The sequence below is a fragment of the Lissotriton vulgaris genome, chromosome 1_1, assembly GCF_964263255.1.
Source record: "Lissotriton vulgaris chromosome 1_1, aLisVul1.2, whole genome shotgun sequence".
Taxonomy (NCBI): domain Eukaryota; kingdom Metazoa; phylum Chordata; class Amphibia; order Caudata; family Salamandridae; genus Lissotriton; species Lissotriton vulgaris.
The window spans coordinates 1756336488-1756352389 of NC_141685.1; the positions used below are offsets into that span (position 1 = coordinate 1756336488).

General features: G+C 41.7%; 1 protein-coding gene across 1 annotated transcript in view; it reads left to right on the forward strand.

Moving 5' to 3' along the window:
* Nucleotides 1-15902, forward strand: part of PLXNC1 (plexin C1) — a 456593-nt gene that overhangs the window by 407419 nt on the left and 33272 nt on the right. The window contains exons 24-28 of the mRNA XM_086919059.1: nucleotides 332-386; nucleotides 1041-1072; nucleotides 4132-4239; nucleotides 6338-6501; nucleotides 11586-11733. Of these exons, the coding sequence (XP_086775185.1) occupies nucleotides 332-386; nucleotides 1041-1072; nucleotides 4132-4239; nucleotides 6338-6501; nucleotides 11586-11733 (507 nt within the window). The remainder of the gene's footprint in view (nucleotides 1-331; nucleotides 387-1040; nucleotides 1073-4131; nucleotides 4240-6337; nucleotides 6502-11585; nucleotides 11734-15902) is intronic.

Below are 15902 nucleotides of genomic sequence, written 5' to 3' on the forward strand. Positions count from 1 at the left end.
TATTATGAATATATGTTAAAATATTAAACCAAATCTTCTGGATTACTGTTGGCCATATATTCCTTTGTAATTTATTTACGTAAGCAATATATTGAGCTATTGTATTATATGTATGATGGAAACTGGTCATTTCAAATGATGCCCCTTGGAACATTGTTGTGAGATTCCATTATTAAACCGGTCCCTCTGTTTTATGGGTTTCTTCTGTTGTTTATAACTCAACTTTAAAATAATAAACCTTGCGAATCGAGCATTATTTCACAAACTTTTAGAAGCACGCATGTGTGTCACTTTGTGTTGAACTACATTAACAATGACAATCATCTTTCAGCTATCAGAAGGATCGATTATCAGTGTGATTAGAAAGAGCAGCAGTTGTACAGCAGGTAAACACAACCTTTATATATTCTGACTTGTTATGAAATGGAATACCTTCCTTACCCATGGACTCTCCCTGTTTTGTCGCATTCAGTGGGGTGGATTATGGGTTGAATAATGGACAGGAAGATTCTGGATTATTTATGGGTCCCTCTCTCTTTCAATTGTGTCTTGATGTTGTTGTAGACATGCTGTATTTTTATGAGTACTGCACCCCACCAAAGGAGCTTACTTGTGCTAGCCTATGGCTCATTCTCTGTAACCCCTCTTCTGATACCCTTATCACCGGGCCCATTGTCCCACCTTGGTAACTTTGTGTTCACCACTATGCATGTTCACTGCTCTTTTATGTCCACATGTGGGCCAAGGCTTTGGCGATGGGTGCCCGTCAGACGAAATTCCATCTGCACCTGCACACTGACTTCTGTTAAATACATGGAGTTTCAATGAGTCTGTTCAGACATCTACACAGTGCTGTAAGGGACCTAAAAACTTTGTCTTTGATGCAGGAAGTACTTGCCCCAAAATCTATCTGTCTGGACCTATATAGTCGTCCTTCATGGTGCCTCTTCTGCCATACATTGATCTAACAGAATAATAAGACATCACCTGACCAGGCTTTAATGCTGAATGATCTTATTTATATTTTTCAATTTCAATAGATGGGGACTACACTGATGACTACTGTCACTTGGTAAGTTGAATAGTTGCATGTTTTGTTTATATGTTTTAAAAAGTGAATGACCTCCATAAGGCTTTGCTGCTAGTGCTGACCAAACAACTAGGGACCTCATTTTCAGGTCTTTAAGTGGGCCGGGTCACACAGGTGCTGAGCACCGGCAGTTTTTTAAAGGAAGCCTCGAACCGGGTCTCTATTGGGCTCTGTTTTGTGCCCTGGCACAGTCGGTTTGTTTTTTTCCGGACTGCTGTGAGTGCATGCACATCCATGTGCGCGTGCTCACACTGCTCACTTCTCACTAGTGGAGAAGTTACGGCATGACATCATGCCAGGTGATCGTTGTAGGGGAAGGGACATTTTTTTAAACTAAGGAGCAGCAACATTGTTGTGGTGTCACCAGCTTCAAGTGGAAGCTTTTTCAATATTATATTCAAGCCTTAGTTTCTGCTTATTAATCTTATGCAACTAACAACCATTGATAAAGCCAATAGTCTTGACTTGTTGTAGGTATGATGTTATTTGCTGGATGCAATGACAGAAACAGCACACTATGCCAAGCACAAATTTTTAGCTTATGTGTTTTTAAGCCATGCCCTTAATTAACATTGGCGCAAGACATGCGAGAGTGGCTCCCAGGTCACTGGTTATGGGCTGAGATGTTCAGCAAAGTTTATCAATAAAGTTTCATTCAATCACAGTTTCAACAATGACAGAAACGTTTTCTATTATTTTTCTTTTGCAGATCTTTTATTCATACTTTAGAATTTCATCTGTGTTTCTGTGATATATTCCCTTCATTATTCAATCATGAAGTCAAATTTAACAATCCATGTAATTTCCAATGCATTTCGCCCATCGGGCTTCGTCAGGGAAATCTACAACACGAAAATACATCTATCACCATTCCAAACTAAATAATGCATAAAATAACATTACTATGAAATGTTCAAAAAAATATTGTATACAATCTGATAAATCATAAAATAAACTACAGTTTCAAGGAGATTAACTATCTGCTTAAACATCAAATCTGTGTTCTCTGAATAGACATTACCACTGTAGGAATCATAAGTTAAATGTCATTGCGTAACTAGTTCACATATATAACCTGCCCCTTGTCTCCAAAAAGATCCCCTCTATGTACTTGGTGAGTTTCAACCTAAATGTTACCGCAAGCTTACGTCCTGTTAGCGCGCTAGGATTACCCTTACTCGGGTGTAGAGCACTTAAAGCTCCTGGGGGGTTGCGGGTAACTCTTTATTGAGTTACCCGCAACCCCCCAGGAGCTTTTAGGTTGAAACTCACCGAGTACATAGAGGGGATCTTTTTGGAGACAAGGGGCAGGTTATACAATATTTTTTTGAACATTTCATAGTAATGTTATTTTATACATTATTTAGTTTAGAATGGTGATAGATGTATTTTTGTGTTGTAGATTTCCCTGACGAAGCCCGATGGGCGAAATGCATTGGAAATTACACGGATTGTTAAATTTGACTTCATGATTGAATAATGAAGGGAATATATCACAGAAACACAGAAGAAATACTAAAGTATGAATAAAAGATCTGCAAAAGAAAAATAATAGAAAACGTTTCTGTCATTGTTGAAACTGTGATTGAATGAAACTTCATTGATAAACTTTGCTGAACATCTCAGCCCATAACCAGTGACCTGGGAGCCACTCTCGCATGTCTTGCGCCAGTGCTATCTACTTGTTTTAATAATACTCCTGAGCGGGGAGTAATCCCAGGAGCACGGTATCCAATACAAGTGTGGATTAAACAAGCAGTGCACAGTTCATAACCCAATTTTCTTAATTAACATTGGCCACGCCCCTTCGAGAGACCCCCAGTTTTTTTATCCCACTTAAAGCCCTGTTAATTATGATGTTGGTTGGAAAACATTCCGACCGACTCAGTGTTGGAATAATTTCCGACCGACTCGGACTTTTGGGAGTCCGACTGACCGATTACGATGCTTCTGAACACCGTTCAGTTGGACTCCAATTGACTTCATTGGAAGCCTGTGTTCCGACCGACAGCACAGGCTTCCATTGCAAAATGGGGGGGTTGCGGAAAAACCTGAACCCTTTGGCTGGCACCCCATGGTGCCTGCCACACTGTGCATGGTTGGAAAGAAGGGTCACATGGGTACTCCCATGGGCCAAAACCTGAGGTCTCCGAATGAAGAGGGGCCTGCTACAGGCCACCAAAGTCGGCTTCCGGCAGCCATGCCATGTCGGACAAACGGAGTCAGAAAGGCTGTCCGAATCCGACATCGTAATAGCTCGGTCGGAAACGCAGTCCGTAGAGCTGTATGAGTCGGCTCCGACCGACTCAGTTTCTCTGAATGCCCGTCGGAACTGAATCGGAGAGACCAAATGGTTATCTTGCATCGTAATTGGGCAGTCAGAAATGTTTCAGAGTCGGTCTGAAACATGGGTTCCGACATGGATTCGGACAAACCGAATTGCATTCTGAGCCTTTCCGACCAACATCGTAATGAGGCCCTAGATGCACGGATCACATTTATTTTCAGCCACATGCACTTTGGGAATTAGTATTCCCATTCAACATTTGCTAGCAACTCACAGGTCACCTATCATGTGCACTGGTGTCATCATCCACGCCTGGGTTCCTGGTAAAGGGACTTGGAAGTGGTGCAAAATGAACAGGGTTGCCAAGGATTGCTGTGCACAACAGACTTAAAATACCCTTTATTGGTTGTTTTGGAATGTGTTTGTGCACAACAAATTAGTACGACAGGAGGATATGATGACTATAGTATAAAAATAGGAAACATATACACTGCACCTAATTTCCTTTTAAAGTATGATTTTACTTTTGTATGTAACTTTCAGACCTCTGCAAAACATGTTTCTGTTTCAGACTGACTTGGCCTCTGCACCTTTACGCATTCTCCATCTAATAAACATATCAATTTTGTCTCTGATAATAAAGTATTGAACTGGTGCATTTTCAATCATCATGCTAAGCATTTTGAGACACAATGTGCATGAAAGTCGCTGTAGAAAATATTGTAGAGAAAACTCTGCTGGTGCTATCTTTCAGATTTTGCCTGATACAGAAGAAACGGAAGACTTACAGGGAGCACATCACAAAGGAAAACAAAAATTCAAAGTGAAGGAAATGTACCTCACAAAGCTCATCTCCACCAAGGTAGGGACTGTTTGTGATCACAGAACATCAGCCTTTGGAGGCAATATTAGATGTGATAGTTACATTAGGATGTGAGATGCCAGAGAATGCTTAGTTATTATTATTATTATTATTATTATTATTATTATTATTATTATTATTATTATTATTATTATTATTATTATTAATAATAATAATAATAGTAATAATAATAATAATATTATTATTGTTATTGTTCTTTTTATCAAATGTATTTAGCACATGGCTAAACAGCGCTACCATTCAGAATAGCTAAAACAGTCAGAATGTAAAATAACCAAGCTTTCTGCTACGTACCTATGATGAATGAATGCACCGCTCACCACAAGAGCTTTGCTGGATGTGGCTTACAACAGTGCGTGCCTAAGGGACATAGGACTTAGATTGGAATTCAGGAGCATAGGGGTGATAGACAGAAAAAAGTTAATTTTGAAATGATTTTAAGACTCTATAGATCGAGAATGGTGTAGCTGGCTGATCACCGATGAATTTACTACTACTTTCTGACTTGAGTGGAGAACGTTTTTAAGGGTCTTCATCTAGTAGTAACATAGTAGTTAAATAATGTTATCACACTGGTAAATTGCTTGTCCCCACTTATTACATGAGGAACTGTTTATTTTGCTGTCTCTGTTGAGACGTAAGGCTAGGCACATTTTTTCAGGTAAATTTTGGAATAGGCACAATTTGCAGTTTTTCCTGCCTGTGGAGTGGAATTCAGGTTACTTCTCAGCCGGTAATCACGCACCCCAAAGCCCAACGCAATTGATTTTAGTAGCATTGTGAGGTGTTGGGCAATGAAATGACCTTCGTGATAATTTCATTATGGTAAATGCATTGCCTAGACCCCTGATAATGCCTTTGAAAACAACTTCTCATGAAGGGGTGTTTGCCTGGAGAGTCCTCCGGACATTCTAGCAGGCAGATGCCAGGCAAAGGTCCCTTGCTGGGAACGTGCTTTCTTGCACTGTCAGAGGTGGTCTAATTGACTCAATACATGTACTATTAAGATTATTATATCGGCAGCCTCAACAATGCAGAACTCCCCAAGTGTTCATTGTTCCTCGCATTCCTTACGTAATGAGGTATTCTTGTGTTTCAGGGCATTATACTTGCATTCAGCTTGTCTTTTAATCAGAAGCAGCAGGCAGATGTGAAACCAACAGAAAAATGTGAAATAGTCTGACATTTTGCAGCCGAGTACAGTTGATTCAAAGCATAATACTCTCCCGCCCCTATTGAGGGTTCCCAGAAAAATTAATATTATCTAAAGTTAAGAAATTCACTCTTTGATATATTCACCATTCTAGTTTTGAATGATTAGATATTTGTCAAATATTTTGGTAAATCAGATATTTTGGGAGTGCTAAAACCCTTTCCCAAATGCACTAAGGCCATTTAACAATTTGGAAGAGGTTTTCAGAATCATCAAATGGGTTAAGGAAACCATGCCAAATCGGTAGTTGGAATAGGAAGGGCTTAGGGCATCCCTTCCAAATATTGATTTCTTATGGTGTGTAATAATATTTTGCAACAAAATCCACACGCAAAACCATAATATTAACACATAGTTAGTGGTAACCAATTCGTTTTTGAATGTTGACCAAAACTATTTTTTAAGAGTAAGTAGACTTTAGAAAGTGTTTTTTTTACTTTTCATTTGTTTAAAAATGGGCTGCATTAAAAAAGGATTGCTTTATTTAAAAGCAGTCACAGACATGGTGGTCTACTGATCATGATGGGAGAGAATCGTAGTGGGCAACAGTTTAAAACCTCCCTCATAAATTGTCATGAGGTAGGTCTAATTGCAACCCACTATAATTTGGTATTTTGCGAACTGGCTTATTAGTACATAGTTCAAGTTTCATAATACCAATGCATTAATTAAAAGTCAGTGTGCAAATTGTGACCACTTTTACCAAATGCATTCTTAGTTTGAGGCCCTAGGTGCCATTTCCACATGTGCACATATGCAAATCTTGCTCTTGGGAAATCTGATATTGAAAGTGTGGCTAAATAGTCACTTCACTAGCAGGTTCCATCAGAATACTGTATTCCTTCTGCTTCCTTTCCTCCACAGGTGGCGGTAGACTCAGCAGTAGAAGGGCTCTTCAGAAGTATTTGGTGTGTGTCAGGAAACAAAGTGCCTGTTGCCATAAAATTCTTTTTCGATTTTTTGGATGCCCAATATGAAAACAAAAAAATCAATGACCCTGATGTACCACACATTTGGAAAACCAACAGGTATGTGTGTATGTTGTGTGCTGAACTACAGCTCATTGGTTAGACAATCTTCTCGCCTCCTCTTAAGCTCTTTCTGCCTGTGTCTGCTACAGCAACCTATCTAAAATCTCACAGTTACGGTTTCACTGCCAATAAGATACGTCTTTGATATGGTAATGTACCGGCTGCTAAGTGTGTGTCTCCTTCTCACTCTCCACAAGGGTTGATGAGATGCATTTGATATGGCATGAACTCCAAAGAGCAACAAGCACTGTTCAGAGAACATTTTTATGTTAGCTGAAGCATTTCCAATTTTAGCTGTACTATATAGAACAATATTATGTGCTGTGCTATTCACATTACAAAAACACTCAATGTGATGAGTGGTACAAAGTAGTGCTGCAGCATTGCTTTGGTGACATGCCGAATCCAGGATTAGCATGGAGGTTCTAGGGTGAAAAGGCGTATCTATGAATACGAAAATAATAAAGGTAGTTTGCTGAATTGGGCCGGGGCAGTAGGTCTTTTGTCTTGCTGTCTCATTCCTCCTCCACTCCCTTTCCCACATGGAAAATATATGTGGACATGTGTCTGTGAGCCTTCCGCTAAGAGGTGAGCACAAAATAAACAAGCGAAATCAGCTTTGCGAGATGCATTTTTAAATCTCTATTTTTACATATAAACGTGTCTGGGCATTTGGTGTTTAATCTGCTGTTCAGGAAAACCCCAAGGAAGGCAGGTGCAAAACCCAGCTTTGTCAGGGATGGCGTGACATGCCTCAGTCTTCCTTTGAAGATACAATCATGTCGGTCCTACTATCCCTACCCCAAAGTAAGCAACAATAGGAGAAATTTTAAAAACTTTGGAAATCACAGATGAAATTTTCTCCTATCGTAAACTAACACAAGATAATATACATATATAAAATAGATAAACATAAAATATATTTTCGTAAACATTTTAACAATATAGATTTATATAAATTAATAAAAATAAAAAACACAAAATTAACATATCAAATTGTACATACAATTATATTAAAATATACATCACTTAAAAATTTAAAACTAGATTTTGAATACTTCCCGCATTATTACCCTAAAATTTCAAGAACCACAAAAAAACATAATATTATCAAAATAGGAAACATATTATATTAAAAAATATATATAAATTAATTAGTATGCACAAAACCTTGAACATATTATAATAAACTAATATTCACGTTATTCAAAACAATTAAATAATTTACACAATTGATTACCTAGCTAAGCAATCAATAAATAAAAAGTATTGTCATACGTTAGAAATTATCCATTAAATAACTAAAATGTCAAATTACCAAATTAAAACTTATACAAAATGTATCCATTGAAAACTATTTAAAAAACTTTCCATCTCAGTCCCTTCCAACCCAACAACCCACCAGAATTCTTTTTGCATAAAATATACAAACTTAAAATAAATTACCAAATTAAAAAAAATACAAAAGCACACTAAAAATAATTAAACAAGCTAAACGAAACAATAATAACTTATGACACAAAAACTAATAACACTATACTAAATATTTTAAAATGATGTTCTATAGAACAATATGTAAAAAACAATATCTAAGACTTTAAATGATAATCTTACCTCTCATTCTGTTCCATGATACTTCTAACGTCACAATATTTTTGACACAATAGATATGTCTCAGAATATTTTTCAAAACATATTTTGACAGAATACAACTACATTAGGTGAGGGGGGAAAGAGGAGGAGGTGTAGTAGGACTGGCAGATAGTGCCCTTACTCAACGTATGCTGGTGCAGTTAACTCAACATATACACACACATTCACATACCCAGCCCACACCAATGTAGATCATCCCCTTTAGTCCAGACCTTTGGACTTGGGGAGGAGCTATGCTTCCTGCAAGCCCTTCAAGTGCCCCACAACACCAACCTTAGAGCCCTGGTGCAAGTAATGTGCTAGGGTCAGTCTTGATAGCAGCAGAGGGCATTTGAGGAAGTTCTAGCGCAGGGTAGTCAAGAGCAGGGTAATCTTGCATTGACCTGTGAAAGGACATTCCATGCCAGATTTTTACAATATCTGTATGAGATGCATTTACATTAATGTAGCTAAAAGGCTCATTTCTATGTAGATGGTGGTTATCATTAGGATTTGATGTACAACCCTATTATAACAGGAGAACGCAGTTTAGATTTTGCTTAACCTATCCTTTGTGTCTCTGATAATAATGCCAACACAAATGTCAATTTGCGTTCCAACACCATCTTTTATGAAGAAACTGGACAATATTTCACATCCATATTTGGATTTAAGTTAGGCGTTAATCTTTCAGTGTAAGTGAAAAAGTACATAGAGTGGAGACTTCATTCACTCCTATGCATTCTGCCGCTGTGCATCAAGTAAAGGCTCCACGTCAGCTAGAAAAGAAGAGGGCTCATGCCCAGAGACTAGCTCAGCAGGGGGCTGCTGAAAGGCTAGCTCCCCACCTCATCTATCTACCTGAATCAGGTGTGTTCTGCTGAAACTCCTGCCATGATATCCTCCAAAGCTGCTAGTGATTCCTGCTCTTTTTGAGAATAATGTGTAAACTACTGGACAGTGCTAAGATATTTGCTCTGCTCTTTGCACTGTTTCTGACCTGTGGGAGATGCTTGCACTGCTGGTGTAGCTGTGCCCTTCCTAAAATGGTAGTGCCCAATTTTCCAGCAAGGCTAGTACTTCTAAATACTTTAGGCATATATCTTTAGTAAAATCTACTTCAATCATAGTAGCCACCAATGTTTGTCTTTCAGTTATATTTGGGTGTTATGGAAATGTATCAGTGGCATTGTGAAACATTTGTGTTGGGCTTACAAGTTTAACGCCCATTTTAGTATGTTATATTCCAGTCTTCAGCGAGTTGCATGCATGTGACAGCATCTATCTCAGAGCTCGCTAGATATGTTTTAATATTATTACTTAAGGGATAGCTTTACTTTCAGAGACCAGATTCAATAGTATCCGTGTAAACTGAGAAACATCTTTCCTGACAGATGCCACTCTTCTAAGAAAAATATAACTAATCGTATAACTGTCTTATCTGATGTCTGAGCCTGTGATACCTCTGTAGGATAGTGCCCTTGTCTCACTGTCAGACTGTAACCTGTAAAACATGTATACCCTAAGGTATTCCTGTGCTATATGAAGTCTGTGCCTGCGAGATTTTTACAACAGATTGCACTTCTGTCTAAAGTAGCTGGTGACATTTATGTAATGTAAGAGAAGGGTTCCATGCCTGCTGTCTGGGCCTGTAGGATTTATTCAATATAAGATATTGCTTTGTTTGCCAGTAAAACCTTGGTAAGTTGAGGGATTGTTTTGCTTCCATATGCTTGAGCATGTAAGGTAGATTTAACCTGCTGTTAGGGCCACGTGTCTATAACATATGTATAATTTGAGGGATAGCATTGCTGTCAGAAGTGTAAGGATAGCGTGTACGAACCTCGAGCATCGGAGATCTCTGCCGCATGCGGAATAGTTTTGGTGTCTGAAGTTAATGGTTTACGTTGTAATGACCGCGTTGTAATGGTAGTGCGTTGTAAAAGTTTCGTTGTAAAGGTTGTTCACCACTTCGGATGTATGAGCTTGTACTGTCTGCGTAACTTGAGAGATAGCTCGAAGGCAGAACTTTAAATGATTTCTCTGACCTCAGGAGTTGATATCTGAGACTGTAACCTCTACATGGGAAGCATTGGCGATAGCTTTGCATTGTGACGCTTGAGCCTGTGCTAACACTTGTATAACTTGAGGCATCACTTTGAGGGTAAAAGCTTGAATGTGTATGATTTGAGTTATATGAAGATTTCTCAGTTTACTAAAGTCGAAGCCTGTGACTTCTATACTGAACTCAAGTATCTCTAATTCGAAATAGCGTAGAACACATGAATATTTAGGCAATAAATACAGTTAACAGAAAATGCTTCTGAAAACACTACAACACATCCCACATCTTTCCTAAATTAATGAAATGTTTAAAATAATGCATAATACCTACATTCACTGGTGTTTATGTTTATTCATTTATTTGCAGTTTTCTGTAGCACGAACGTGGGCCGTAGTGCACAATGGCGCTTTACAAGAGAACAGGTGTTCAGTTATGGTTAACAATCAACATATGCAAACAGTAAAGCAGCAAAGCAGAGCCAGTAGGGTAATATCACCGAAAGGTTGGGCAATGGAGTTGGAAAGGGAATGGGATGAAATGCTTCCAGCCTTAGCCAAAGTGTCTTTGAAATGGGAGGATTCGGAGTTGCTTTTTAAAGTTAGCGGGACAGGGGGTCGTGCATACAGCTAAAATTTAAATTTAAATTTAAAACATTTATAAAGCGCAACGTGCACCATACGGTTTCTTGGCGCTAAGTGGAAGGAAGTTCTAAATCCCTATGCTGCCTACAACGCACGCGCCATTCACTGTTCTTGATAGAATGCTGGAGGATCCCAGGAGAACCAATTCTGCGTTCCTCAGCACCTGTTGAGCACTAGAGAAGGTCAGTTTTTCGAGCAGATAAGAAGAGGTCTTTGTGAGTGATACAAGCAGTCTTACATTGAACTCTTGTCAATTTGGAGTTTTTGAAGAGTTACAAGGATGTTCACGTCTGCCTCCTTGTCTTGTTCTTCCTCCTCGTGGGAATTTCATCTTTGAGGGGTGTAATTTGTACAAATTACTCATTCTGAGTTGTCCAAATAGGGGCCCCCAAAATATGTTTGTAATCAGTCCCCCAATAGTTTTGAAGATTACACTGCCTGTGAACTTGCCTAAGAGGGTATGAATGAGTTGACATTAGTAACACCAAAGTTGTTCCGAGCAGGGGCTCTCTAAAATAGGTTTGGCCAAGGGCTCTCAAAACCCTTAACATGTTCCTCGAATGATAAGCTTAATTGTTGATGAAATCTGCAAGAAAGAACCAAAGCATACATTCTTAAAACGTCAGGGAAAACATAGATGATCCTAAAAAGGTGCTCTTTTAGTCAAGAAAGTTCTGCAGCAAAACTCCAGTCACCCTCAGCCGGCACCATCTTGACATGAGTGTTTCTTTTTCCATAACCAGCCTTCCTCTGCGTTTCTGGGTGAATATTCTGAAGAACCCCCAGTTTGTCTTTGACATTAAGAAGACTCCACATCTAGACGGTTGCCTGTCCGTGATTGCGCAAGCTTTCATCGACTCCTTTTCACTCAGTGACCAGATGCTTGGCAAGGTATAGTATTTGCCATATTCCTCTTCTTTAGGAATTGTGTAACTGTTCATGACATCAATAGGGCTATGTTGTCGAATTATATATAATCTTCGCTCAAGGCTTTTAATTCTAAGTTGCATGTTGTTTTAGGATGTTTAGGGTGGCAATCGTTAACCAAGTGATCTGGAGTTATAATTCAACAAAGGCAGTTGTTTTAGGAGCAGGCATGTTGTCAGAGATAGTATATCATTACAGACCGCATTTGAATTCTCCAAGTAATAGGCACCGCACAATTACCTTATACAGAGTAAGAGCACAGAACGAGAGATGGATTAATACAATTGTGGCAGGAAGGCTAATTGTGGCCAATCACACTATTTGCTAGTGGTTTCAGAAACTCTCCCTGCTCACTACAGGCCACCACAGCTTCAGAGCTTACGCAGCTGGAGAGCACGGCCATTTGCCTGGATACCGAGGAAACTCCCACGGTGCTTAACTCTACTTAGTCCCAAGTGAGCCTTGGGATGCACTGGTTTGAGAGCCAAGAGCGTCTGTCTTATTCTCGACCGCCATGCAGTGCGGCTACAGCATTTCATTTTCTCACTGTTAGGCTCTATCTTGTGGTTGTGTGTGTGCATATGTGCACTCTCTGTAATATTATTCTGTGCACAGTACAGAATGTAGTCATTTCATAAAAAAAGGAATACAGTTTGCTAGGTTCACTATTGTTTTCTTAAGAATGTAGAAGTCAATTTTGAATTTGCAATCCTTGTGCAAACACAGGCACATATACATGCACTCCGATTCACAGAAGGGACACACACAGTTAGGGAGGGTCAGCTGACTGCACTCTAAGGAATTTGCTAGAACAGTGACAGCACATAGCTCTTGATTTCCTTCATGCGCCACCTCCAACTAGGAGGGGGAGTGGTCCCTGCCAGAGCCAGGACTGCCTTTTTCCTCCATTGCAGAAAGTGGACCTTATGGGATGGACTCTTCTTGACTGGGTGAACGCAATGTGGAATGTCTCATGTGCAGTTTCCCAAGGGAACCAAACATATATACCTACTGCCTCCACCTAGATTCTAGCAATCAATGAACTGCACCTCCGCCACCTATCTCAGAACAGACACTCATGCATTTTGAGCCAAAGTCGTTTTTTTGGGCTTGAGGAGGGATGAAAAGTGAGGCGTGAGTTGTATTGCTGTGGTGGGCATGAAAGGTCATAAAGCCAAACTCGAAAACTCAGAACTGGTCTGCACAGCACACACAGTCCAATGACAAGTCTCATACTCACTTCAGGTCCCACAAGCCTCTACACATACATAGGGCAGGGATGGCAGATACTCATGTATTCCCTCTGTACCTGGCTTTTTATTGCACCCAACCAAGGTACGCTTCTTATTCTTCTCCTGCACTCGTACCAGGCCCTCCACAAACCTGGAGGCAGAAAGTATGTGGTAATGGGCTGTTCGGTGTGGAGTCAGTGAGTGACTATATTGAGGAAGGTAACCCTTTCTTTGTCCGCAGGGAAACAAGTACATCACTAGTTCAAGTATTTATATAGCGCACTACTCACCCAGAGGGTCTCAAGGCGCTAGAGGGAGGGGTTCATTATTTGTCGAATAGCCAGGTTTTCAGTTCTTTTCTGAAGGAGATGTGGTTCTGAGTAAGGCGGAGGTGGGTGGGGAGTGAGTTCCAGGTCTTGGCAGCCAGGAAGGAGAAGGATCTGCCACCCATGGTGGATTTTCGGATGCGCGGGACTGCGGCGAGGGCTTGATTGGATGATCTTAGTTGGCGGGTGGGTTTGTAGAAGGACAGTCGAGTGTTGAGGCATTCGGGTCCTAGATTATGAAGGGCCTTGTGTGCGTGGGTGAGAAGGCGGAAAGTAATTCTTTTGTTGACGGGAAGCCAGTGGAGGTGTTTTAGGTGTCCGGTGATGTGATCTTGGCGCGGGATGTCTAATATGAGTCTCGCTGATGCGTTTTGGATGCGCTGGAGTTTTTTCTGTAATTTTGTTGTAATTCCGGTGTAAAGTGTGTTGCCATAATCCAGACGACTCGTGACCAGTGCATGGGTGACAGTCTTTCTTGTCTCGAGGGGGATCCAGCGGAAGATCTTTTTGAGAATGCGAAGGACGTTGAAGCAGGAGGACGAGACGGCGTTGACTTGTCTGGACATTGAGAGAGAGGAGTCTAGAATGAAGCCAAGGTTACGCGTGCGTGGTCTGTGGGTGTGGGTGCTGTGCCCAGAGCGGAAGGCCACCAAGAGTCGTCCCAAGCTGAGGGGGAGGATCCTAGGATGAGCACCTCCGTTTTGTCTGAGTTGAGTTTTAGGCGGCTCTGTTTCATCCATTCGGCTACTTCTTTCATGCCTTCGTGAAGATTGGTTTTGGCGGTGTTGGGGTCTTTGGTGAGGGAAAGGATTAGCTGGGTGTCGTCGGCGTAAGAGATGATGTTGAGGTTGTGTTGACGCGAGATAGAGGCGAGAGGAATCATGTAGGGGATGAAGAGGGTGGGACTGAGTGAGGATCCTTGAGGTACGCCGCAGATGACTTCGGTGGCCTTTGAGTAGAATGGGGGAAGTCCGACTCTCTGAGTTCTCCCAGCTAGGAACGAGATGATCCAGTCCAGGGCTTTTCCTTGTATGCCGATGTTGCTGAGGCGTTGTATAAGGGTGCTGTGGCAGACTGTGTCGAAAGCGGCGGAGAGGTCAAGTAGGATGAGGGCCACTGTTTCTCCGTTGTCCAGGAGTGCTCGGATGTCGTTGGTCGCTGCAATGAGGGCGGTTTCGGTGCTGTGTTTGGCTCGAAATCCGGATTGAGATGGATCAAGGGTGTTGTTGGATTCAAGGAAGGCGGCGAGCTGGCTGTTGACGGCTTCCTCGATGACTTTGGCCGGGAAAGGGAGGAGGGATATGGGTCTGTAGTTTTTCAGTTCTGAGGGGTCTGCTGTGGGTTTTTTCAGAAGGGCGCTGAGTTCGGCGTGTTTCCAGATTTCTGGGAAGGTGGCAGAGTTGAAAGAGCAGTTGATGACATCGCGGAGTTGGGGTGCGATGATGGAGTCAGCTTTGTTGAAGATGTGGTGGGGACAGGGGTCAGAAGGCGAGCCAGAGTGGATTGAGTTCATGAGGCGAATGGTGTCTTCAGTGGTGATTGGGTTCCAGGCACTGAGGTTGTTAGTTGGAGGAGTGGGATCTGAAGGGGGTGGGGCGGGTTGATCATTGGGAGTATTCTTGAAGCTGTTGTGGATGTCGGTAATTTTGTTGTAGAAGAAGGAGGATAGCGCGTCGCAGAGGTCTTGGGAGGGAGTGATGTCGTTGGATGCTGCGGTGGGGTTAGTGAATTCTTTGACGATATTGAAGAGTTCCTTGCTGTTATGAGAATTGTTGTCGAGACGGTCCTTGAATGCTGATTTCTTGGTGGATCGAATCAGTTGGTGGTGTTTGCGGGTGGCTGTCTTGAGGGAGGCCATGTTGTCTGAGGTTGGGTTTTTTCCTCCAATTCTTCTCCATGGTGCGGCATAGCTTCTTGGATTTTTTAAGTTCATCATTGAACCAGGGAGCCTTTTTGCTGGCTGATTTCAACTGGTGCTTTTTCAGGGGTGCTAACTCATCCGCACTGTGGGTAATCCATTGCCTGAGGTTGGTGGCCGCTTGGTCTGGGTCCATTGAGAGGGTTGGAGGGTTATGGTTGAGTGATGTGAGGAGTTGGTCGGTGGTGATTTTGTTCCAGTTTCTCCGGGGAATGGGTTGTGGACGGTTGTGGGTCAGGGTGGTTATGTAGCTGAAGTGAACACAGCTGTGATCAGTCCAGTGGAGAGCTGTAGTGCGATCGAAGGAGATGTGCTTGCTGGAGGTGAAGATAGGGTCGAGCGTGTGTCCGGCTGTGTGAGTGGGGGTGTCAACAAGTTGTTTGAGTCAGAGATTGGCCAGGTTGTCCAGAAGGGTGGTGGTGTTGCTGTCGCGTATGTTTTCAAGGTGGTAGTTGAGGTCTCCTAGAAGAATGTAGTTCTCGGAGGCGAGGGCGTGCGGGCTGACGAAGTCTGTGATGTCGTCGCTGAATTGAGTGCGGGTGCCTGGAGGCCTGTAAATGAGGGTGCCTCTAAGGGTGGTCCTGGGGTCGGTGTGGATCTGGAAGTGGAGGTGTTCGGCGGTTGCAGGATTGTCGTCGGAGCTGGTTGTAATTTTGA